The sequence below is a fragment of the Heloderma suspectum genome, chromosome 5 (genome assembly GCF_057233095.1).
Source record: "Heloderma suspectum isolate Gila_16-S chromosome 5, 16-S_ref, whole genome shotgun sequence".
NCBI lineage: Eukaryota > Metazoa > Chordata > Lepidosauria > Squamata > Helodermatidae > Heloderma > Heloderma suspectum.
The window spans coordinates 88,339,093-88,366,442 of NC_139462.1; the positions used below are offsets into that span (position 1 = coordinate 88,339,093).

General features: G+C 41.1%; 1 protein-coding gene across 1 annotated transcript in view; it reads right to left on the reverse strand.

Annotated features, from left to right (window-relative positions):
* The window catches only part of FAT1 (FAT atypical cadherin 1), a 149,987-nt gene that overhangs the window by 43,921 nt on the left and 78,716 nt on the right, over positions 1–27,350 (reverse strand). The window contains exons 5-9 of the mRNA XM_084856630.1: positions 18,203–18,532; positions 15,506–15,716; positions 14,286–14,354; positions 9,862–10,001; positions 47–322 (exon numbers count right to left, since the gene is read on the reverse strand). Of these exons, the coding sequence (XP_084712756.1) occupies positions 47–322; positions 9,862–10,001; positions 14,286–14,354; positions 15,506–15,716; positions 18,203–18,532 (1,026 nt within the window). The remainder of the gene's footprint in view (positions 1–46; positions 323–9,861; positions 10,002–14,285; positions 14,355–15,505; positions 15,717–18,202; positions 18,533–27,350) is intronic.

Genomic DNA, 27,350 nt, shown 5'->3' on the forward strand with positions numbered 1-27,350 from the left:
CAAGGAACGTTGTTTCAGATAAAGAATAAGCAGGAAGTTTCTTTACCATCACCGTGACAACATGTCGATGGATGATTTCATGGTCCAATTTTTCAGAAGTATAAAGAGCGCCAGTTGCAGGATCCAGACGAAATTTCTTAAGGCTGATGGGATCCATGCTACTTTGCATAGTATAAATTAGCTTATTCTTCTCATCCCTATCTGAGGCACTGACTCGCAAAATTTCAGTCTCTGGCACTGTGTCCTCAGGAATAATGACCTGGTATTCTGATGAAGAAAACTCAGGCCTGTGATCATTTGTGTCTATTACCTTAATGTACACCTGTAATGACACAAAGATAGAAGGTGGCAAAGATAAAATAAGGATAAGAATGCAAAAGTCTATATGTAGATAAGAAAGCAATCTAGATAAGCTTCCAAAGAATGCAACAGTTCTCCTAAAATACAACAGAAAGGAAAACGAACAACAGGATACACACCCACAAATGATTTTCAAAAGGATAGTTGTGTTAGTCTGTTATAGCAAATAAAAACACAAGTCCTTTGGCACCTTATAGATTAATAAATTCTGAAAGGCCTTTGTGAGCCGGAGCCCACCTTGTCAGATGCATGTTTAGCAATGAGATCCTAAATGGGAAGTATTTACAAAAATATTAGCTGGGATCCAGAGAGATACTTAGGCGTGATCATGCCCAGTGCAATGCTTGCATTTCCCCCTTTAAACAGGAGATCCCCATTCCACATCACATATTGCTTTTTAAACTCTCCTCAGTTTTAAACAAGTCTTGCCATGCATCACTGAGGTGAAGGATTACTGTTCAGGAAACACATGACCCAAACCTCTCTGAGCATCTGAAATGAGTGGATCGGATCTTTGGATCCAGGGTGCTACACATGCGGAATTGAAATTTTCAAGTACAGATCAACAAATTCAACTTCATGGAAAATAATAAAAAAAGTTACCTCAGCACTGCAATGGCCTTCCTTTCACAACTCTAAGCACACCATTAAAAATCTTAAGGAGCTATTTGAAAGGAAACTGAAAAGCAATTATGTAAAATGATTACCAGAAGGCTATTTAGTTGCACTCTGGATCAACAATGTTCACTTTGAAAACCTTATCTTTGTGTTTAAAATGGTAAATCATGTAAACCCGAAAAAAAGTTTCCTTTAGAAACCTGAAAGTCAAGCAGAGTAGTAAAATATAATGTTCTGAATAAAGTATACTACACTAGAATACATTTCAAAAGTAGAAAAAAGCAAACATCATTTAGAAAGCTAAAGTGAAATGAAAAATACAATCAGACCAAACCAAGTAATATTACATACTTTAAATACATCTGAATTGACAGAGCACCCTGATCTACTAATGAACAATAAAAGGGGCATCCAAGCATAGCCACAACAATGCTGAGAGGATGCATCTTATTTTGGGTTCAATTTTTCTGCACATAGTACAATAAGGAAATATGGATGTCTGAACTATTCTTGGAAGGAAATCCAAATGAGGTGTTCTAAGGCTGACACTAAAGGGGTAATATAAGAATAATATTGATCTAGGCATGCTGTAATGTTAACTAAGTGTGAATACATTAAAGTTATACACTCAGTTTGTGTAAATGGATACTTTAGGCTGTTGTGGTCGTGTCCTGCTCGTGGGTTCTTGGTCGACAGCTGGTTGGCCACTGTGTGAACAGAATGCTGGACTAGATGGACCCTTGGTTTGATCTAGCATGGCTCTTCTTATGGAAGTCACTACAGTAAAAGACTATGCTGAGTGAGATCAAATTAATTACAATTCATAAAGAGCCATCAGAATTGACCAGTCTAATTATATTTAAGTCTTTTTTTTACCATGAGTTTAGTAAGTATTTGTTAGATATAATGACTGGGACAGAATACCTAAATGACCATCTCCTCCTGTAAGCACATGCCCAGACACTGAGTAAAGGTCCTTTTGCATGTCCCGCCACCATTTGAAGTACTGTTGGCAGGAACTAGAAAAAGAGCCTTCTCAGTTACAGCACCAAGTCTGAGGAACTTCTTGTCTAACTCCCTTATTATCCATTTTCAGTATCAATATCTGAAGATATTTTTTGTTCCATCAAGCCTTTGTTTGATTCTGTCTCCCTTGTTTTGTTTTTAATCCTAGTATGTTAGCCACTTTGAGCCCTTCACTGAAGTGGAAAGGTAGGGAAAAAAATTTAAAATCAAAGAAGTACAATTTATATAGATATGTTACTTAAAAAGAAAAGATTATGCAGGAGGCCTCTTTCAGAAGTTCTGCTAAGCGCAAGAAAAAGGTGATGGAAGAAATGAAGGTTTGCCGGGAAAAAATGTTCATAAGTGTATACTGCAAAAGATCCTACAGCACAAAACTGATTTCCTTTTTCATAATGTAGATTCCTTGAGAAGTCCTATGTCAACTGAAGGGGATATCATTTGGTTGGCAGTGTTTTATTCATGAAAAAGCTTTTGAGTTTTTCAGTATTTTTTTTCCTTGGAACAGACTGCAAGGAGCCGGTCATCTAGGTATAGAAAGATGAATACATTTTCTTATAAGAGGTATAATAACCTCTTTGAGACATGTAATAAAGACATTTAGAGCTGTAGCAGGCCAAAAGTGCTGCACCTCTGCATTGAGAAATGTTAACTCAGTGTAGTAATAAAAAGATACCTATCAGAGAAAGGATTTTTTGTCAAATAAATAAATTAAATACTCTTAAAAATTGTGTGCTCAAGGCATGATACTTCTTTTGAAAAATCAAATCAAAACTCTATATAAACAATAAGAAGCAAACAGAAAAAAACCCCATTGTTTGGAAGGGGCAAATAAAAGTCAATCAAAAGACTAGCCAGAGGCCTGCTGAAATAACAACAAATATGTTTTTTAACAAGGGACAAAAAAGAAATGAAGGAGAAGACTAGATAGAGTTCCTGGGACAATGGGCCCCTCAATCTGAGCAGAACAGAAGGTCTTTACCGCTTATTCCACAAGCTGAACCTAAGGTGGTCATGGGATATATAGAAGGCCCTTTTCCACTAACCATGGTGGGAGACTAGGATAATATATGTGGAGACAGTCCTTCAAAAGGCTGCCTAAAAATCATCCACATAGCCACCAAATCTTGTGCCTGGAATTAGGACGACTTCTGTTTCAAAAACTACTGTACTGGTACAAGCAAGTGCTCCAATATGGAGTGTATAAGGGTCTCCAGAAGTCAAAGTCAGATATTATATAGGGTATCCTGAATGTACAGCTGCCTTTTCAGTTATGTTCCTAAAGAATCCTTGTCAATCTATGTTATATTTGCACCTACATAACTTTATGCAGGCCTTTTCTGCAGTGGCCCCACACCTCTGGAATAAGTTGCCCTCGGGGGTCTGCCATTGCAGGCTTTTAAGAAGGCCTTGAAAAACATTTTACTCTGGCTTTCTCCTGATACGATTGCTGTTATTGCTCTTTTTACTGCTGGTTTTGTTGTTGGTTTCTATTGCTGTTTTTATCGTGTTCTTACTGTTTTACTGTGTTTTTATTGCTCTTTATGTTGTATCAGTTTCATGTTTTGTTGTTGTTGTACACTCCTTTGGGAGGGTTTCTGCCCTGAAAGGCAGCTAAGAAATATTTTAAATAAATAATAAATAACTGGAAATGTTCCAAAACTGAGGATGTAAAAAATAAAATATTATTTCATTTTCAGTAGTGATGTGAAGTACAGTCAATGAAGAGCATCTTCTCTTCCATCCTTGTGGATTACAATTGATAATATGTACATTAATTTTGCACAACAATTTTTAGTATACAGAATAACAACACATAGATGGCAGCAATTAGCCTTAAAATATCCAGTGTTTCTACTTACTGAAAAGTTGATAAGCATAGCAAAAGCTGCTAAATAGACGGGACTGTAAAATATTTTTTTCCCCTATAAATATCAACGGAATTACTCAAGCATGTTCTTTTCCATTTCCCATGAATAATAATCTTTATTTAAGGTCAAATAAAAAAGAATTCTTGTTTTGAATGTGCTTGATTTTCCCACCATCTCTTTTTTTTCTCAGCCACCTTTAACGCTGTCAAAATTATTACTGAAAGCCCTGAATTTGTTTATTTTCTTTGTGCATCATGCATTCAGCGTTTAACTGCGTATGAGGCCCTAATAGCAATCTTGGTTACTGCCTCAATTTTTTCTCAAAGTTACTTAAATAATTCCTCTAGAGTCAAATGTTCCACAGATGCTCATGGCCTACAGCCAATCACAGCTTTCTCATGTAGCAATCATATAGAATAGGTTATTTTTTACATATAATGAGGCCATATATTTGGTTTACTATTTTTACACAGACAACAATTTGATAAATTTAACTGATATAACACTGGAAAAAATAGCTGTTAATCAAGACTTGTTCCAATGTTTATTGTATTTCAAATGCTAAGCCAAGTTTTTTGACATGAACTATCTCAGACAGCTTGCTGAACTTAAATGTATTTTAGCATATTCTCTGCATACAACTTCATAATTTAGCTTATTTATACATATTGCAGTTTCAGAATTATACATGACTTTGATGGATTAATAGTTTAAAAATCCTTATTTAAGAATGTCACTCTGGGAACATTCAAACGAAGAGCAAGATATAAATAATAAATTACTATTATATTATTATTAAATGTCTGTCATTTCATCAATGTATGGCCCAGTTCAAATAGTACCCATCTTCAAGGAAATGAAATAACAGGTTAATAGTAAAATAATATAGTAAACAATATTTTGAAACACATCAGCTGAAACACAAGAAATAATTATTTTTGTTAGATTTTTAAATGAACTTCTGTGTAGACAGTTGTAGGGGAAAGGTAGGGGAACTAGGCCTGGATTGGAGACATGTCTAGACTAAACCCGAAAGCATACCCAACTCATGTAAGCTTAAATGAACAGATGCAGTTCTATTACTGTAGCACAAAAATGTGAAATTCTAGCAGCCATAGTTCGAGCTAACTCTTTCAAGTAGGGAACAGGGGAATTCCAATCAAAAACAAGCCTGTGCACTTTCCTGCAAAAGCTACAACCATCGTATCTTGCTCTTCTGCTAAAAGGTGAAAAAAGCGATGATATAGAAAAGTAAGTAGTTGAAAAACAATCTGTACACTTTAAACAGAGAAAACAAAAATAGACAAATTCATACTGTCAACAGCAAGAATAGCAATTAATGTTTTTAAAAATGTAGAATGTTTAACTTTTTTGATGTTCTGCTATCATTTTCTAGAGGACATGCTGAATAAGCTTTAACAAGGGAAACAATGCACTCTAACGCAGCTGTTTTGACTAAGGAACAAATCCACCCACTGTCAGCTTAAATTCTTAGAAAAAACATAAACGAAGTCCTGATGGATCACTCCAAAGGTGCATCTAGTCTAGCAATCTGTTTCTCACAGTGGTAACCAGGGGCTAACACATCTCTCTCAATGCTTTTTCCCAGTGACTGATATTCAGGAGCATGTTGCCTCTGATCTTGGAAATAATATATTTGTCTCTAATTCCCTTTTAAAACCACGTATGTTGGTGGCCATCACCAGATCTTGTGGTAGTTAATTCCATAGTTTAACTACGAGCTGTGTGTAGAAGTCCTTCAATTGTACCTCCCGAATCTCCCATACAACTTCAATGGATGACCATGGGTTCTAGTATTAAGATAGAGGGAGAAAGCCTCTTGCTGTTAACTTTCCCTGCACTATGCAAAATTTAAATGCCTCTATCATGTCCCCCTTTACTCATCCTTTTTCTAAAGTAAAAAGCCCCAAATGTTGTAACCTTTTGTCATAGGTAAGTTGCTCTAGTCTGCTGATCATTTTAGTTGCCCTTTTCTGCACCTTTTCCAGCTTTTTTCACTTAGGATGATTCATACATCAAATTACCCTATAGTAATGAGCTTACTACAAGTTTTAATCTACAGTTTAGTTTAGAATCTAAACTAAAGGAAGGAGTTGGCCTACATGGAAGATGCTATCGCTAGCCCCTAGGTAGCAGAGAATAAGTTTAAGAGTGCAGCTGAAAATACGACATGTCAGTGTGGAAAACCCATTTGTAAACACATACATCATATTGATACACACAACAGGGAACCATGAATGGCCGAAGCTAACTGCTGGGTAAACACCTGGTGGCAAACCCATGTAATTACACATTATTATTTTCAAGATCAGAACTACTGCACATTTTTAAGTGAGATAGTTTCGCTGTACACAATAGTTGTGATTCTGGCTGGTTTTAAGGTTTTTTGTTTTGTTTCTTTGGTGTTTAAAGTTATTAAATCCTTTTCTTTCCTGTGTAAATTTTACTTTGTCTGGCTTCTGTTTCTTTTTTACCCTTATAATACCTGAACATTGTTGTTGTTGTTCAGTCGTTCAGTCGTGTCCGACTCTTCGTGACCCCATGGACCATAGCACGCCAGGCCTTCCTGTCCTGCGCTCTCTCCCGGAGTGTGCTCAAGTTCATATTCATTGCATCGGTGATGCTATCTAGCCATCTCATCCTCTGCCGTCCCCTTCTCCATTTGCCTTCAGTCTTTCCCAGCATCAGGGTCTTTTCCAGTGAGTTTTCTCTTCTCACTAGGTGGCCAAAATATTTGAGCTTCAGCTTCAGTATCTGTCCTTCCAATGAGCACTCAGGGATGATTTCCTTTAGTATGGACTGATTTGACCTCCTTGCAGTCCAGGGGACTCGTAAGAGTCTTCTCCAGCACCACAGTTCGAAAGCATCAATTCTTCAGCGCTCAGCCTTCCTTATAGTCCAGCTCTCACAGCCATACATTACTACTGGGAAAACCATAGCTTTGATTAGACGCACCTTTGTTGGCAAGGTGATGTCTCTGCTTCTTACTATGCTGTCTAGGTTTGCCATAGCTTTCCTCCCAAGGAGCAAGCGTCTTTTAATTTCATGGCTACAGTCACCGTCTGCAGTGATCTTGGAGCCCAAGAAAGTAAAATCTGTCACTGCTTCCATTTCTTCCCCTTCTATATGCCAGGAAGTGATGGGGCCAGATGCCATGATCTTAGTTTTTCTAATGTTGAGTTTCAAACCAGCTTTTGCACTCTCCTCTTTCACCCTCAACAAGAGGCTCTTGAGATCCTCTTCGCTTTCTGCCATTAGGGTGGTATCGTCTGCATATCGGAGGTTGTTGATAATTCTCCCAGCAATCTTAATTCCGACCTCTGATTCATCCAACCCGGCATTTCTCATGATGTACTCTGCATATAAGTTAAATAAGCAGGGTGACAATATGCAGCCTTGTCGTACTCCTTTCCCAATTTTGAACCAATCGGTTGTTCCATGTCTGGTACTTACTGTTGCTTCTTGACCCTCATACAGGTTTCTCAGGAGACAGGTAAGGTGGTCTGGTACTCCCATCACTTTCAGAATTTGCCACAGTTTGTTGTGATCCACACAATCAAAGGCTTTAGCGTAGTCAATGAAGCAGAAATAGACGTTTTTCTGGAATTCTCTTGCTTTCTCCATGATGCAGCGAATGTTGGCGATTTGATCTCTAGTTCCTCTGCCTCTTCGAAACCCAGCTTGTACTTCCAGTAGTTCTCGTTTCTCATACTGATGAAGCCTAGCTTGTAGGATTTTGAGCATCACCTTGCTGGCATGTGAAATGAGCGCAATTGTGCGGTAGTTTGAACACTCTTTGGCGTTGCCCTTCTTTGGAATTGGAATGTAAACTGACCTTTTCCAGTCTTGCGGCCATTGTTAAGTGTTCCAAATTTTTTGGCATATTGAATGCAGCACTTTAACAGCATCATCTTTTAGGATTTTAAATAGCTCAGCTGGAAGACTGTCATCTCCGCTAGCTTTGTTGTTACTAATGCTTCCTAAGGCCCACTTGACTTCACTCTTGAGGATGTCCAGCTCAAGTTCAGTGACCGCACTATCATGGCTATCAGGGACATTCAGATCTTTCCTGTATAGTTCTTCTGTGTATTCTTTCCACCTCTTCTTAATCTCATCTGCTTCTGTTAGGTCCCTGCTTTCTTTGTCCTTTATCATGCCCGTCTTTGCACAAAACGTTCCCTTGAGATCTCCAATTTTCTTGAAAAGATCTCTAGTCTTTCTCATTCTGTTGTTTTCCTCAATTTCTTTGCATTGTTCATTTAAGAAGGCCTTCTTGTCTCTCCTTGCTATTCTCTGGAACTCTGCATTCAGTTGGGTATATCTTCCCCTTTCTCCCTTGCTTTTCGCTTCCCTTCTTTCGTGAGCTACTTGTAAAGCCTCATCAGACAGCCACTTTGCTTTCTTGCATTTCTTTTTCTTTGGGATGGATTGAGTTGCTGCCTCCTGAACAACGTTACGGACCTCCGTCCATAGTTCCTCAGGCACTCTGTCTATCAGGTCTAATCCCTGAAATCTATTCCTCACCTCCACTGTGTATTCATCAGGGATATGATTTAGGTCATACCTGAATGGTTTAGTGGTTTTCCCTACGTTCTTCAATTTAAGCCGAAATTTTGCAACAAGAAGCTCATGATCTGAGCCACAGTCAGCTCCAGGTCTTGTTTTGACTGACTGTATGGAGCTTCTCCATCTTTGGCTGCAAAGGACATAATCCATCTGATTTCGATATTGACCATCTGGTGATGTCCATGTGTAGAGTCGTCTCTTGTGCTGTTGGAAAAGAGTGTTTGCTATGATCAGTGTGTTCTCTTGGCAAAACTCTATTAGCCTTTGTCCTGCTTCATTTTGTACACCAAGGCCATGCTTGCCTGTTATCCCGGTGATTTCTTGACTTCCTACTTTAGCATTCCAATCCCCTATGATGAAGAGGACATCTTTTTTTGGTGTTAGTTCTAGAAGGTGTTGTAGGTCTTCATAGAACCAATCAACCTCAGCTTCTTCGGCATCAGTGGTTGGGGCACAGACTTGAATTACTGTGATGTTGAATGGTTTGCCTTGGATTCGTACTGAGATCATTCTATCATTTTTAAGATTGTACCCCAGTACTGCTTTCCCCACCCTTTTGTTGACTATGAGTGCTACTCCATTTCTTCTAAGGGATTCTTGCCCACAATAGTAGATATGATGGTACCCTGAATTAAATTCGCCCATGCCTGTCCATTTTAGTTCGCTGATTCCCAAGATGTCGATGTTCAATCTTGCCATCTCATGTTAGACCACCTCCAACTTACCTTGATTCATTGATCTGACATTCCAGGTTCCTAAACAATATTGTTCTTTACAGCATCGGATTTTCTTTTCACCACCAGACACATCCACAGCTGAGTGTCCTTTCGGCTTTGGCCCAGCCGCTTCACTCTTTCTGGCGCTACTTGGAAATACCCTCTGCTCTTCCCCAGTAGTATATTGGACACCTTCCGACCTGAGGGGCTCATCTTCCGGTGTCATCTCTTTTGGCCTTGTGATACGTTCCATGGGGTTTTCTTGGCAAGAATACTGGAGTGGGTTGCCATTTCCTTCTCCAGTGGACCACATTTTGTCAGAACTCTCTGCCATGACCTGTCCGTCTTGGGTGGCCCTGCACGGCATAGCTTATGGCTTCACTGAGTTACGCAAGCCCCTTCGCCACAACAAGGCAGTGATCCATGAAGAGGACCTGAACGTTATATGACTTTAAAGCTGTTGATTCAAAGTGCACTTATCTACTTACGCATTACCTTCTCCCCAGCCTCCCTTTTGCTATCAGACATTAGGGCTATTGTATTCTGTTGGTACGGGAAACCACTTCTTTTTCTAATAAAGTCTCTCTAATTTATACACAATGTAATTCTGCCCAGGGGAGGGGAAAAAAGCAGGAAACAGCTACAAATTCTTCTTTCAATAAACACTTCATTAGAAATTCCATTACCTGAGCGCCAATAGTCCTAGTTCCATCTGTTGCTTCTACTGTCAGATTGTAATTTGATTTCTGTTCTGCATCAAGAGGTTTAGCAACAACGATGGTTCCAGTGCCCTTGTCCACATCAAAGCGGCTGTCATAGTTGCCACCTGCTCCAAGAAAATGAATGAGAGAGAAGTTCATAAAATGCTGCTTTGATGTTGCTATGATGCTTAATACAAGCTTAAGACAAAAATCAGTTCTGAAATATCTGGTGCTCTGTATTGGATATGCAACCTAGTTGTGATACAACAGTCTGTCACAAGGGGCAAACAACTTGATGTCTCTCGCACTAATATTTCACTCATGGCAAAGACTGTGAGATTGTGTTCCCAGGGATACCTTTCAAGTCTTGAACGTTTTGATACTTTGTCTTTCAAAAGGGGAATGTTCTTTTAGAACAGTCTTGCAAATAAACCCACAAATGTTACTGGTCCACAAAAAATATTAACAGAGACATATGTGGACAGATGGACTACTAAAGTTATTTGTGGCTTAAAATAAAATAAGAACCTAGTTTTGAAAAGACTGTTTTCCCTTGGTAACGTAGGGGCAATTCTAACTTGCCACAGGTGACCAGCCATGTGGGTATTTACATGCCCATTCTAAAATGTAAGTTCCAGCAGAAGAAAATATTAACTCATCTAAGAAAATAATCACTTGATACTATTGTATGACATCTTTAAAATGGTATTTATATGAAAAAAACTGAGCATGTTGGCAAAGTCTTAAGAATGCCTATCATTGTTGCAATCAACTAAGCATTGCTGCTACTAAAGTACCACTGAATTTATGTGGTTTACACAACAGCACCACTTGGTGGATTGTGTCCCAATAGACTGGCATGTTCTGGGGCACCAGGGAAAAGGCTCTAAGAAAAGACTGAATTAGAGAGCAATCCTATGGCCTCTAGACAGCGGCTAGATGGCCATAGAATATGCCATTTTCCAGGAACCAACCCTGGAGCCCGCGCTCCAAGGTCGATTTCTGGAGAACCAACCTCCTCCCACTTTCTGCGCTGCCTCTGAGGCAACGCGGAACAGCCCTGTCCTCTGCGCTTGCAAGATGAGTGCAGAGTGGCCGGAAAGGGGCGCGGCTGGGGCATTCTGGGATGGGCGTAGCTGTGTGTACGAGACATCCAATGTCTCGTACAGTAGCCTCCTTCCCCGCTCCATGCTCCTGCGGCTAGACAGCAGCAATTAAAAGCAGGGCAGGGGAAGCACGGAGGGCACGATCCCCTCCGTGATTCTCCTGCCCTGCTTAGGATAGGCTGTTGCCTCTGATTTCGGAGGCAGCCACCTATCTCGATAGGATTGCACCCTTAAAGACAGAAAGAGAAAAGGAAACGAGCACAATGGCTTAGAAAGGCTAAAACCTCTTCTCCTGTGATGCATTTATTTTATTCCTTTACAAAACTTCTAAATGGCCTTTGATATATAGTTCAATAATAAAAATGAAATATAGTTCAATGAACAAAGCCAATCACCTAAAAATTTAATTGATTATAATAATAATATTTGTGGCATTCTGAGCAGATTGCCTTAACAATGCAATAGCCATTAAAGCTGAATGCAGTTAGCCATGACAAATACTGGCCATCAACCTCTATTGGTTTCGACTTTTAGACAAACTATTTGAAGAGAAGAAATTACTTTCCATTGTTGTCAGCTCAACACTTGCTGTGGCAAAAACATTTATCCTAATTATGTGGTGGGTATGTTCTGTCCTGTGTTTTTGAGACACACGCTTAAAGTACAAAGCCATTTTTTAAAAGACTCAAAAATGTATCACTTTTTATCATTATAAATTCCAATTATTGTTGTTCTCAAGTTATTTCTGTCACGATATCACTGTACATTCTTTCCAACCCTTAACGTTTTTACTTGGAAATAAGCCTCACAGATTTACATGGTACTTAATTCCAAGTAAGTGTGTTTATGATAGCATCTTTATTTTAACAAATTAGAAACAAGTTACATTTTAGAAGTTGTTTCTGCTTTTCAGATAATTCAGCTGCACTGATGGGCTGAATATTGCCTCACTACATGCTATTCAATGCGTCTTCATTTTTGGCAATGATTGTGGAAACCTAAAAGCAGACTAGAGCCTCTAACTGTCTCAAAGGATGCTTCATTAACATTAAAATAAATAGAGTAGGGTAGAACATCACATATTTGATCTGAATTGCTTGTGGAATACATTTTATTGGGGATGATGCCACAATGAAGAACAGCACCCATGAACTAGAAAGCTAGTTCTTGGTCTAGAAAGCTTTAAGCTGAATCCAATCGACACCTTCCCTCACAACGGATTTAGTGGTACGGTGATGCCTCAAAGAGGCAGGGTTGGCGCTAAGGGTAGACAGGGTTGGACACGTGCCTAAGGCCCTGTGCCCTCATTGAGGTGCTGCTCCTCCTCTTCACCATTGCAACCTGCTTGTTTACTTGCCTCTCACTCTGCCCAGACAACAGTGTTGGTGAGAAGGAGGAGCAGTAGATGACACTGCCTACTTGCTCACTGGCTCTCTTGCCTGTCAAGCAAGCATCTACTAGCAAAGATGAGAAAGAGGATGAGGAGCAATAGCAGCTTGTGACAATAGTAGTGAGAAGGCAGACTCACTGAGGGAGGGGGCACATTGAAGGGGTCTTGCCCAAGGGCCCTCAAAAACCTGGAGCCAAAACAATGCAAAGAGGGTAATGTGGAGATTAGTTTCTACAACACAGAGGTTAGTTTCTACAGTCCCTGTGCCACCTGCACTAATCATATTAAATCCTGGTCTCCAATTTGGAGTTGAAGTGCCCAGCACTTGGATCATGGCTTACAGGATCAGGATGGTGGGTGAGTCCCACCTAGTTCCAGGGGTGATTTCTTATTAAGTGGGTGTGTACTGTGGCAGTGCCCTGCCATCAGAGCCCAATTTTCTCCCCTTTCCTCTGGAAATAGCAGGTCACTTACTGTGTAGCACTGCTGGTTTCCCCTTCTGACCTCTGTTAGTATCAGCAGTGGCTGTGGAGGGATAGGACTGGGCTAGGTGATGCTGGTGCACAGGTGCCTGTTCTGTCTCCTTCTTTCTTCTGAGGGTAAAAGTGCTCTCTCTCTCTCTCTGGCTTCTATGACTTAGAGAAAGGCAGCCAAGCACGAGAATTACTCTGCTGGATTTCCAAATTTGGTCTTTGTCAGTTCCCCCAGAGCCAATTAAGATCCAGGTATTTGTTTCAGAATAGGGTGGCCAAGAAGGATGTCCAAAGCCAATCACCTAGTTAGCTGCAGTGCCCTCTGCCCCAAAGGGTACCAGGCACCTCTACCCAGTACCATGTCTTTTCAGGGACAGATAAATATCTTTTTGTATAGCCTGTTTACCCAGGTCTTTTAGTCCTCTAATATTTTTGCTGCTTTTAGCATTGTTGCTGATTGATCCCCTTTGCTCTTTTTACTCTGCAATTGTTTTTAAGACTGCATTGCATTCTATTTTATATTTTTATTTAGGGATTTACATTGGATTGTGCTGATACCTGAGCCAAATTAGGCCACTTTAGACCATTTCTGGTGCTTCCTGAGGTGAAGTGGGCTTCCCTCCAGAGTGACCCTGAACAAGGTGTCATTCAGTTTGTGGCTTTGGAAAGCAGATAGTGTCTCCCCTCAAATAATGTCTTTTGTTTTCTTTCTCTAAATGCTGACAATGGGGAAGAGGAGGTGGAGCTGAGTGACTGACAGGCCCACCTTTTAATCATAAAGCACTTTTTTTATCAGGGGCTCTCCAATGACTGTGTTTTGGGGACCGTGAGACGCTCATTCTTCCAATTCCACCAAGATACATTATGAAAAAAACCTTAAAACAGGTTTTCAATCATCTTAACTCCCTAGCCCCTGCATCTATCTTTTTGAAACTTTGCAGGTTTCTTGCCTGGAGATACCTCTATGTTGTGTGCCATTTTTATACAAATTGGAAATCCTAAATAAAGTAAACAAATGAAAAGTGCCAAGTCAGTACACTTAATATTTGAAAATCTATTCATCTAGAAATAGCCTAAGATTCTAGTACTTTCAAATATATTTTGGAACAACGACTTTTAAAGTGAACTATAGATTTCCATTTGCTTGGGTGCACTGAAAGTACAGGAAGAATCATTTTCGGCCAAACCAAAACTAGTATTTCAGAGTAGTGCTTTGGTTCAAGTGTGGTGATAAACAACAGTAACAAAATAAAAGAACAAAACAAAACAAATAGGGGGGAAAACACCAAAGAGCAATTGCTACAGAAAAGGGGCAAAAAAAAAATCCAGACAGAAAAGGAAAACATGTATTTCTCAAAAGTTACCAGAATACTCTAAATCTGCATGGTTTTACTTTAGATCTCATAATCCGATAATCAATTATGTGATCTCAGCAGATACCTTCTGCTGTACAGTTCAGGTCACAAGCCATCTGAAAGATGTAAAAAACTTCACTAGCAAGCTTGTCTCCTGGCACAGCCAAAAGAAAGAAAGCATGGAAAGCAAGCACAGAAGAAAAGATGTCAATCAAATTGATTCATGCTATTAGTAACAGTAAAAAAGGTGCAGTAAAGACATCTTAAGGCAGAAACTGTAATGTCCTGATTAATATTGTTGTGTTCTCATCTACACATCATCCACTTTCCCCCCAAGGAAAACACCAATAGTCAATCTTCAAACTTTCCCTTGTTGTACTCTTTACTACTGGTCTTCTGCTAGTACTTATCCTTGGATGGAATTCACCACCCATTTTGATCTATAACTCTACTCTGATTTCCACCAGGCACCCTTGTGGTGTCTCCCCATCTCAAGGCACGACAGATTCAGGGCGCACTAAGAAGAGTCTGCTCTGCTTTATAGTCATGCTGCTGGGGAAGGGAGAGATGCCCCTACACCACAATAGGAATTTCATGGGTAAGATATGGCAAGAATAGGGCAGATTTGTTTTTAATTGTTTAGTGAAGAAGTCAAGACTATTTCAAGTATGTAAGCTATCCAAGAAAAACTGCAAAAAACATTTTATAAAATACTCCTTATACAAGCAGGAAGTACTCTTATTTAAATCCTTCCTAGATTAGAACGGTGTAAAAGTGGAGTATCGACCAGGGTGCCTGTGGGCAATGATGTGCCCTGCAGATACCTATTTTGGCACTCCCCCCCCCCCAGCTCTCTGCCCCTCCTGATTTTTATTTACATTTTTTAAATGAATGTTTGTTAAGTGGGAGGCTGGCATGCTGCAAAACAAAGCACTGCCCTCCACAAAATGCTGCCCTCCAGCACTTATTTGAGTTCAAAAGAGCAATTTTGTGTTTTGGAGCTTGGATCCCACCTCTTCCTTGTACTTAGGTTCTTGGGCAAGTTACTTTTCTTTTAGTTTAAGCAGTTCGCCTTTTGGGAAATGAGCATTTTGTGACTGGCCATGCTCACCATAGCAGTCATTTTATGAATGGGCACCCCCCCCCAAATATCACAGTATTTTTGTGAGAGCACCCTCAACATTCCCTCAACATTCCCATTGTCCCCACTGATCCAAAATATTTGGGGATCTCTACTGTAAAGCCGGTAACAGCTGTCCAGATAATCAACATGTAATTCACAAAGAACAATCCCATCATTCTTACCTGTAATAGCAAACCAAAGTGGAGAGCCAAGTGGCTCAACAGCTATTACCCCAATCATGTGAGCTACTGGATCACTTTCCATGACAGTAAAAGAAAAAAATGATTCTTCAAAAGAAATTGGTTCAGACAATGGACTAGGCTTTGGGATCCATTCGATATGAAGGCGAGCTGTTGATGATTTTTGCGGGCGACCATTATCCACAGCTTTGATCTAAGAAATGTAGTATAAGAGACTTAGTCATCTCAGAGATAAAAATGAAAATAAATCACATACAAATACAGAATAGTGAAATTAAAGTTGACAGCACACACAATGACATCAGAGGCCTAGATTACAATTAACAGAGACCAAGAACCATGAAACAAATACGGTAAGCCCAAAAGAGATTTACGGTGCAAAACTATAACTGGGTTCACACAACACAAAAACTCACAATGGGCAGCCTGCCATGGCAGGCTGTCTGCATCAGGCGCATTTTCTACTGGGTGGCTTATTTTTCTCAAACAAGCCACTCTGAGAACCCATGCCTTGTTGTAGGGTTGCTCACACCCATGGTGGGTTGACTTGTTTCCAAACCCAAGACAACAATTTTATTGTGGTTTGCCGGGATTGGCTGCAGAGCTGCTTAGAAGGAGTGGTAAAAAAGTCCATGCTCTTCGTGATTTTGCCAGTGCCGCCTCCAGCCTCCCTTGCCAGTGAATGTCCCTCCACTGATGACCAAACGGCACAATGGAGGGACTGTCACTTGTTCATCACCTTAAAAAAAAAAAAAAAATTCAGCGCTTCAGGAGTATGCAAATGGGGTTGGATTTTTAAAAATTATTATTTCCCCCCGTTCCTTTGCAAGTGTGCAAGAGCACAGGTTTGTCTGTCGAATAGATGGAGCCTTGCCTTGTCAATTTCCTTGCATGTTTCAGCTGTCAACAGGAGCGCCAAAGTGAGAGAAGTAGGTGTACCAAAAAGATGGGGGAGACAATGAAATCCTCTTGGTATTAAATGTTGAACTGACACTTGTCAGTGTTCTCCTCCCATTCAACACTGCCCCGAATCTCCACCAAGTCCAGAAATAGGAGAAATTGGCTCCCCACCCCATGAAGCACAGTAACCAGAGCAGTAACTGCTCCGAGAAGGAGCAGCGAAAGGGGGGGGGGCAGTATCTCCTCTTTCTGGACTTGCTGGAAATTCAGGGAAGTGTTGAATGGAAGGAGGACACTGACAAGTGTTAGGTCAATGTTTAATAGCAAGAGGATTTCATTGCCAAGTGGGAGATACTGTCGTCACCCGTCCCCCCCCCCCCCCGCCGCCCCTTTTGGTGCATCACATTTTTCCCTTTTTTGGTGCTTCTCAATTGCACAAATAGGTTTCTCCTCTCCCTTAGTATTATTTTCCCTCGGTCCTTGGCAATTGTGTACAAATTAGCCTATCTGCAGGCTTGCCTTGTCAATTTCTTTGTATGTTACTTTCTCCTCTTCCAAGGAAAAGAGTAGCAATCAGAGTGGGGAGGGGACTGGGATGAGGAGACAAAATGGGTTCTGCTGCAAAGGTGTCAGAGCTGGCTGGAGGACTGAGGGGGGGGGGAGGAGGGGTAGACCAAGCCACGGTAAGCTCTATCATCTGTCGGGTGTGTCATGGGATGTTCTGCGAACACCCAACACACGGTGGCTTATCTGATGGGTGGCTTAGTGTGTTACACGAACCCAGTGTATACTGTATATGTGAACTCAGAAGACCCACTGAGTTCAAAGAAACTACCTCCCAGGCAAGTTGGCATAGGATTACTGCCTCAGACATGTTTTTATTTATTTATTTCATTTCTATACCACCCAATAGCCGAAGCTCTCTGGGCGGTTCACAAAAATTAAAACCAAAAAGTGCAGGGTAAAACAATACAAAATATAAAAGCATTAAAACCACAATATAACAATACAACCAGAATACAACCAGAATAAAACCTAACAGCAATGCAGAGATTTAAAATACAGATTTAAAACACCAAAGCTAAAAGACTAGAAAGCTAAAATGCCTAGGAGAATAAAAAGGTCTTCACCTGGCACCGGAAGGAATACAATGTAGGTGCCAGACGAACCTCACTAGGGAGCTCATTCCACAGCTGGGGTGCCACAGCAGAAAAGGCTACCTCTTCCTAGTAGTCACCCGCCTCACTTCCTTTGGCAGGGGCTCACAGAAAAGGACCGCCGAGTATGATCTTAAGGTCCGGGCAGGCACATATGGGAGGGGGCGGTCCTTCAGATAACCTGGCCACAAGCCATTAAGGGCTTTGAATGTTAATACCAGCACTTTGAATCGGGCCCAGAAATGTACTGTTTTTCTCCAATAACTGCTCTTTGTGCAGATTGTGCACTGCTTCTGAAGCTGTTCTAAGGGAAAATAAATAGGCTAGTGCAAGCCCCTTATGTGATACTAAAAGATCTTTGGATCCTGGCCAAATATTTTTGGGTTTTGTGATCTCTGAGACATTTACAAAGCCATTAATTTAATTCTGTATTTTCACCAGAAGATAAACACATCTGCACTGACTCTTAAAAATAAAAAGCCTAACTCAGTGTCAACTTGATGCTTGCTAAGTTAAAAAATATTCCAACTCTTAAATACCACCTTTTAACTAATAAAACCGCAGTAAAAAGTGTTAAGATACCGATAGCAAGTAAGAGTACAAAACTGAAATCTTGACTTACCGTAAGGATGTCATATTCTCCAGCTCCAGAATACTTCTTAGAGGAGACCACTCCAGTTATTGGGTCAATAAAAAATTTGCCATGCTCATCACCATCCTCAATGTTGTAAGATATTTCAGCATTGGGTCCTTCATCTTTATCTGCAGCTACTACACGGTAGATAGGCTCCCTTCTTGCAGTCCTCTCTCTCTCTGGTTTTTCACGTTCTGGCAATTTGATTTGATAGAACTTTTGCAAGAACTGAGGTCTATTATCATTTTCATCTAAGATCTTCACAACGACCCGGGCAAGAGTTGATTTTGGTGGTATACCATTGTCTGTAACTGTTACCTATTGATAATAATAAACAATTTAATAATAATAAACAATTTAAAATAAATAAGGTTACTCTTAAGAACAAGTTAAAGCACTGTCATCCCAATATTATTGCACCCTCCCCAATTTTCCAATTGTAATGTTTGCCTAGATATGACGAAATATTTTGAAAAGTGGATAACACAAGAGGGAGTTCTTCAGGCTGTGTCTTGGCAGTAACATCCTTGCTATAGTAGGTAAAGGTTAAAGCAACTGTAATGATATAGAACTATTCATGTCTTACATTTCTAGGTAATACTCCTAGTGTCTCAGTCCTCACCTATTTTTTCTATTGACTTCGTTTTAGTTATAGGTTCCTCCACAGATCTTGGGGGGGGGGGGTCGCTTCTTCAAGTGCTGAAAGGAGCAACCAGGGGTCAGAGGCGGTGGAAGATCAGTTGCTGGGTTCTCAGTAGGTACCAACAACTGCAGAACTGATGGGACGGAGGGATCAGACCAGCTCAACAGCGGTACTGCCCCCAAGTTCCACCAAGGTCAGAAGTGACACTGAAGGAAATAGGCAGAGAGGTTGATGCAGCCTGTTTCACAAAGTCTGCTGTCTGCAACTCAGGTTTTCAACCAAAAGCTTTCAGGCATGAAGACCGACTGTGTCTTGCCTGCTTGGTAAAGCCCTGGTAGCGTGGCCAAGAGTCAGTGACGTATCACTCACCCAAGCAGAATAGGCAATGGGAGCAAGGTGGCAATTTACTGCCACAGTCTGCACAGTTACAAAATGGGGCCCAAAGGGCCATAGGCCATGAAAAAAAATGCTATGCCAGAAGTGCACGTGGAAAATAAAAAATGTCTAATGAAAAGGATGAATAACAACAGAAGTAGAATAGCATAGAAAAGAAAGAAGATAAACAGGGAACAACTCAGTTTAGTCTTCTCAAAATGGAGCCAAAGATGGAGAGAAAATTATCTCTATGCTGCTGCTGCTACAATCAAAGAGAAACTGAGGGGAAAGGTGGAAGCCTGTGTGCTAGGGGACTGGACAGCTCTTTCCCGCCTAAAACAGCTCAGCTCTAGAAAGTTCCTGACAAAGGCTCTGCGCAGGCACAGAACCCATATGTGTGATGCACGGAGACCATGAAGAAGTAGTAAGCCAGTGTAAGGCATTTTACATAATAGTTAAATACTTTCCTTGAACACTGGTTATGCTGACTATGTTTTTGTTGCTCCAAGTTAACAAAGATGAGGACTAGAAGATATTTTCAAAATCGACACTGCTACCAGTGAAAACAATACTTCGCATTTTGCAGCAGGCGTGTTGTAGGCGTGCGTAGTGCTTGCATCACTCTGTGACGTCCCTTTACTCCCCCCATCCCTTCACAGGTGCATAGTTACAGAGGCAAAGAGTGGCGTTTTAATTTAATTGCACTTTCACACATTTTTGAAGCTTCGTATTTTCGTAATGGTTGCTTTTGGACTTGGTACCCAAGGGCCGGGGGGGGGGGTATCCTTGGGGGAGGACCAACTTTGCTCTGGACACCATTTCAGAGTGATGGGTGGGCACGTACCACTCGCGCTTGTGAGTGCGAACCATCACGAGAATCTCAGGCTGGGGAACTGACAAACAGATGGTGTAGAAATGAAGGAGCACAGAACACCCACTTTTTACCTAACGAGGGACAGAAAGACACCACAGAACACCTACAATACAAAACAGCCACTGAAGTTTTGCACCCCCATGCTCACGGGACTGCACAGCTGCAAATTAAAGTATAATGGCAAAAAAAGGCATGGCAGAGTCTGTTAGGGAAGCCCCAGTAAATTGCGAGTGTATCCCAGCAGAAGCTAATTCGAAGCTGAAATGATGCACAGTTGCGATAGAGTGAAGGGTGAAAGTGGTGCCATGTAGACGAGGCCCAGGACAAGTGAGTTAGTCAGAGGATGACAATGGGAATTCAAGACAATCAAAAGGTAAGTTTGATGAGATGACATTTACAGCATGTCATACTGACAGGCCATTTGTTAAGGAAATATTTAAAAGAACAAACACCCCCCAAACATACACTCACCAAAAACTTATCACCTTATTTGCATGTCAAACCTGAAACATTTTTATGTTATCAGTTGAACTGATTGATTATTTTATTTGGACAACAAGGATTAAGAAGCAGAATGTTTGTGCAGTTGAGAAAGTATTTATATTGAAATGGCATTAAAGTCATAGTTACATGTTTAAGACCTCTATCCGTAGGACTGCGTTCTTTCATTTTTCAACCTTGCCTTAACGTAAGCACCAATATACACACACACTTTAATAAGCCTTAAAAAAAAATCTGCACATGTGTTTATGATGTCCACCCTAGCATGTCTTGCATGCTGAGCTAAGTCAAGCTGCCTTGGTATTTGCCCTCATTTTCTCCCTAGAAGAGAAAGGTAAACCACCAAGTATGCACAGCCCAAGGAGTTCCCAGGCCAATGAGTCTTGCAGTGGCATTACTGTGATTTGCCTTCACTTGTAGATGGAGCCACCCCAATCCTATTCAGCCAAGGGAGAGTGCAAACTGAGGAGTCTTGTAGGGCTGGTCTTTCACTGTGGCATACAGTCATCTCATAGAGAAACCTGCCAGTGGAGGAACAGGGGTGGAGCTGAATAAGAGAGGAACTGAATTCCTTCCCGCTCTCTGATCACCTTCAGCCAGCACAAAAAGGCACACTTTTCAGTCTGTTTTCTCCGCTAGCTATTGCCCTTTCCTCTCTCTTCATCAAGCTCTCTGACTTTACTTTTATCCTTCATTTCATTCCCCTTCTATTGCATTCTTGGTCTTTAATGTGCCTTCTTTGTCAAATGTGTGGAGAAACGTAGTTAAATAGCTGACAGTCATTACTGGAAATTGATAGAAAATGAGCCATTCAGCTATTTTTAAGAAATGTTTTGGCCAACCAACTAGAGTAATTCAAACAAACAAGACCAATCAACCAGAAAAATAAAAGAAAAACTGCTGAATGTTCTCAACACATTCTCTATGCGACACTGGCAGTGGATGTGTCAGGCTCTGCAGCTTCTGTGCCTGGTCTGGCTGCCTCTGATCTTTCGGCACATGGTGGAGCCACACACCTATAATTCCCTACCCCACCACTGGTTTGGTGATGGTAGAGATGCATAAAAGGGGAGGAAAGGGTGCTTGCTCAGTCCAGGAGTCTGCCTGTGTGCTAGGAAGGACCTCAGGTTCTAGTATTATGAGAGAGGGAGAAAAATGTTCCTCCCCACATTTGCCACACCATGCATAATTTTCTACACCTCTATCATGTCTCCCCTTACTGTCCATAAGGGCTGTCCATGGGAGCTTCCTGCTTCCTCCTCTTGCTACTACAATCCTTCTTTTTGAGTTTGTATTTTGCTCATGTGGGAGCCCAAGTAGAGTCTGCTGCTTGCCACAAGGCAGTAAGTAAACTGACAACTTGGGGAGCGGGGGTCTGCTATTCCAGAAATGGAATGGCAGACTGCTTCCCAGTCCAGGAGGGTGCAACCTTTCCCAACACTAGCTGGCCTCCTGCTCTGAAGGTAAGAATCTTAGGGTTCCTGCACCCATTTTTCCCAGGCAAGGAAAAGCTCTTCTCTCCAATCACCACTTCATCAGAGATAAGAGCATCCCCGTGCCATGCCATGATAAAGGCTCCCTTTCTTAGTGCAGCACAGAAAAGCAACTAACTTCTTATGGAGGGAGATCACTCTTCTTCTATGCAGAGTTCCCTGCCTTTCTGAGCTGCATCATGGGGAAAGAGAGCAATCTCTTCCTCCATGGGCAGTTCACTGCCTTTCCATGTGGTGTGAGTGTGTGGATGGCGTGTGCGTGCATGCGTGAGAGAGCATATAGGATGTGTATATATTTGTGAATGTGTGAATAGCATTAATTGGGGTGGGAGGTGAATATGTGTGTGTGTACATGTGCATGACAAGTGGCAGTGGCCCCTTCCACTTTGGGCTGGGGTCCCACCCACTGCTGGCATGTGGCCCCCCCCCATGTGCTTGGTTGGAGCCAATGTGGCCCTTAGGCCAAAAAAGGGTTCCCAACAGTGGTCTAACGTATCTCTTGGCATCACAGCTCTGGTCTTTAAGTACACATACATCAGGCAGGATATAGAGCTTGTTTTCAAATGCTTCACCTAATTTTCAGTGATCCCCCTTCCACTGCAGCTCCATTTACCACTTTCTAGGTCTTTCCTAAAGGTCCTCCGACTCTCAGGAGGGCATTTTTGGGGAGAACACGGAGCTGTGGTAGAAAGGAGGGGTGAGAAAGCCACACTGCATGAGCAGCCTACCGCTCGTACAAAGTAGGGATAGAACTCAAATGTATTTTTTGTAGTAGTATGAGTAAAAGAGGAGTGGGAACTATCAGGCTGAATTGTCAATATTTGCAAGAGAAAATTTATTTGTGGTTTTCTTTTAAATAGTTATAGTGTGAACACATAAATAAAACTTGGCAGGCTACACACATAATATATATTGCAGAATATTCTTTGTAAAGGGCTGCTACTCTTAAAAGGGGAAGAGAGTATGTGCATACATGTGCACACATATGTGCATACATGTACATATTAGATGAGGGAATGGAGAAAAAGTGCCTTGAAATCATCATCATCATCATCATCTGTTTTCTTCATCTACTATATTGCCAACGTAGAATATTCAATTATCTTTCATTATATTTTTACCACACCCTTCTTCCAAAGATCTTAGAGAGGTATTTTAGCCTCAAAAAATCCCAATGAGAAATGGTAGGCTGAGAGAACACGAGTCCAAGACCACCCAGAGAACTTTACAGCTGAGCAGGGATTTGAATCTGTTATTTCCCACACTAAAGAACTGCTGGGACAAAGTAAGCCCAGCTGGCCAACAGTATTTGAATCTGTATTTCCTACATTGAAACACTGTCGGAAAAAGTAAGCAGACTGGCTAGCGGTGCAGCACCATCAACTGCCAGCACTGGATTCTAACATCATTTGGTATACAAGTCCCAACAAACACATCTCTTTTTACAGCAATGAGACCTGCCAATGTGAATGCAGCAAACACAGTGATTAGGAAGCCGCATCTAAAGCTGCAATCCTGTGCATACTTACCTAGAGGTAAATCCCTTGTAACTCAGTCGGGTTGACCTGAATCAGCATACTGACATTGTGTTCAGCGTGACTAATAAGATTATGTGGGAATAAAAACAATCTAAAATTGGCCTTTGTTATAGAGGAAAAAATAAAATGGGAATAACTACATTCTAAGATATGACAGTCTGACATGAAGATGATTTTTTAAAAGTGCTGTATTTAAAAGTAAGACACCATTTAATGGTTTCCTGTAAAGTCCAGAAAAATATTAGTAGGAAACATAATGCAACATATTTATATTTGTTTCTATGCAAACCAGAGTGGAATTTTGGATAAATTTTAATAACAAACAAGGAATAAACTTGCCAGTCCATCTGGTCAACACTTTAATGCTCAATTAATTAGCCAGATGCACAACATTTGGCTCAAGCTGCTTATAATATTGCCACCATTCTGTGAATATTTTGGACTTCATCCCAAAACATTTTTTAAAGATATCAGCATAAAACAATGGGGCAAAGCTGTTTGAAACACTTCATTTAAAAAATGCTACCAATAAATATCCCTATTTCATACACTGCAGTGGCCAAATTAAAATTTTATTGATTTGGGCAACATGCCCTTCTGAAGTCAACAACAGAAAAAGAAGTGAGGGGGAGGAAGGGAGGGAGAAAGTGATTAGCACTGCTGAAAATAAATCAGTTCATTGTTCACCGTTTGCATGAAGCCGAATTAGAAAATGTATTGATGCAAAACCTTGTTAACTCCTAATCTAAAAGTAGCATGGTAGATATTTTTTATTTAAGTCTGAATGGTTAAAAAAAAATCTATTATGGTTTCTTCTCATTTGCTGTGTGGTAGGAACGCAATATCTATGCTGCATGCACAAAGTATTATGTATGTAGAAATAGTCATATTATGTGGTGCATGTAAAAACCACTCTACCCTTTTGACACGTTGTACCAAAGCACCTTGGAGACCTTAAAGACCAGTTCAGATGATCCACAGTTAAGAACAGATCATCTGTACCATAGTTAAGAATAGATCATCACAAAAAAGTCTAATGAGCTTCAGGCTTCTTCTGCTTTCAGTTAAGAACAAACTGCAATTCCCTGCTAGATATGAACTCAGGGGACTATGGTTTGTTCTAACTACAGTTAGTTAAAACAAACCAAAGTATAAACTGTGGTTTAGATCAAGGGGTGGGTAACTTGTGGCCCTCAAGATGATTTGGCCTTCAACTCCCATTAGCCCTAGCCAGCACAGCCAATGGCAAGGGATCATGGGAGTTGTAGGCCAAAGCATCTGGAGAGCTATAAGTCCCCCCGCCGCCCCAGTTTAGAAGATCATCTGAACCAGGTTTAGGAGCCACCAGAATAAAAGGCTGCAGAGAAGCAGCACTGTGTTCTCTCCAGGTACTCCTAGTACAATGGATCACATCATCTGTAGGCAGGGTGCCTTGCTAGGCTTGCCTCTTCCCAAGGTTTTGCATCTCTGATGTACCTTAGTAGCCCAGATTATGTCAATATAGCTGGGTTGTTTGTCAAAAGGCATAGGTGGGATACGCTTGCCTAAAACCCTCCTAGAAAAAGGAGCTGGGGGGGAGACCCTCCAGTGAGTGCCTTAAAAAGACTACCACCTGACAACTGTATTTCAAATTTGCATGAGTGTGTATGTGCAATTGCATAAGGAAGAAGCACATGAGAAGCAAGCCAGGCTCTTTCTTTCTTTCTTTCTTTCTTTCTTTCTTTCTTTCTTTCTTTCTTTCTTTCTACAACAGCAGCATGGATGGGGTGGGGGAGAAACTGAACAACTGGGTATTCTCCAGATAACGCAAATGAACAAACAACCAATCTATCAGATTATTTTTAAGCACTACACTAGTATTAGTGGGAGTAGAAAGAAAGAAAGAAAGAAAGAAAGAAAGAAAGAAAAGAAAAGAAAAGAAAAGAAAAGAAAAGAAAAGAAAAGATTCACAAGGGACGGCTTGGATGGCTATTTTACCTGTGGCACCAATTCAGGTGCCACAGGTAAAATTGAAGGGTCAGAGCACAGCCTCTACTCAGCTCCTTATGAAGCAGAAGAGGTAAAGGATCATACAGCTCATATGTATTAGTCCCAGATTCAATCCCTGCACCTCCAATTAAAGCATCTCAGGTAGGAGGACTTTCTATAGCTGTGAACCAGAGACCCCAGAGAGCTGCCAAACGCCACATACAGAGCTAAGGAATGAATAATAATGATAAGAAATAGTCATCATCTGTATTCCTTTGTGACATCTCTACATTACAGAACCCTGGCGGTTTTGCAAATCTTCATGCACCTCTGGTTTGTTCATGTAATTTTGCCTTCATGCTCCCCAACAGATATTCTCTTTTATATACTTATAGCTGTGAAACCACTCTTGTGTCTTAAGTGAATATCAAAGATTTCTCTCTGGTTTCTGGAGCAGCACAGCTATCACCAAGGGCAGATATAAACATGCAATAAACAGAAATACTGTGAAAATAGAAGAACCTTCAAGAACTCAGCCAACGGTATTTGATAAATGGCAACATCAATCTGCTGCTGATCAGGAGCTACAAGCAAGAGTGGGATCCTCTACACTGTCAGAGCTATCATAGATTCAGTGCTAGCCAGACAGATTTTTAAAAATATATAAAGTGATGTAAAGTATCAGCACAGTGTTGGACTGCTGTTTCACAAGAGTAACTGAATTTATGGGTGTTTTCTTTGGGAACACTGCAGTGGCTGGCTCTCCTATTCCAACTGTAAACCAGCTAGAAATCATATACATATGGTGGCCAGTTATAACACAGGAAAGGAAAGAAAACACGGTAGATCACAGCTAAGTGGACAGCGCGCATTACAGAACTGGAAGGTGGATTTCCACACCTACCCCAGGGGAGGGCCCTAAACGTGAATGAGGATGGGTACTAATGCCTTTAATATAGATGTTGTACAGCAGAAAGAGATTAACAAGTAGCTAAGGACCCTGTAAAAATCATCAGATGCAATGGACTGTGAGGAAAACCCTCCCCTCATGAATCACATGAGGGATGATGGGACACTAAGCTCCCTCTTCCCCTCCAAAGTAAATGGGGAGGGGGAGAGACTTGGGTTTACAGCTATCTGAGCTCCCCATTTCACACACACCCCTTGGTTCAGAGGGAAAGGGAGGGTTCAACTGTTTGGGACAGGGATTTGAAGCTTCTTATCTTGGCTCAGAAAAGCGACGTATGCTACCCAAAACTAGAGCCACTTTGGAGGACTGGGTGGATCACTTAGGTTTTTGAAAACCCCTCCTGCAAATACTTGGCTGCAAGTATTTATTGTACGTAAAACATTTCTTTGCTGTACTTCAGTTTAACAAACTCCAGGGTGGTTCATAAAAATTATTAACACTATCGGATTTTTAAAATCACACACCACACAATGACTGGGTTCACATGACACACTGGGCCTGTCCATGATGGGTTGTGTTCTGGAATAACCCATGATGGGTTAGCATGCCACCAGTGAGCTGTTTTTTCCACCCATGGTGGCTTCTTTCCCCTCAGACAACACACCCTGAGAACCTACGGTCTGCAGAAGTTGTTGTTTTACCTACAGTGGGTTAGCGTGTCATCTGGCACGCCAGTGTGGGTTATGGTGATCACCTACAGAGAGCCCCTTGGCAAGAGCAGCTGAAAATGCTGCTGCTACTCTGCACCACTCAAGCAATCCCTGAGCAAACTTG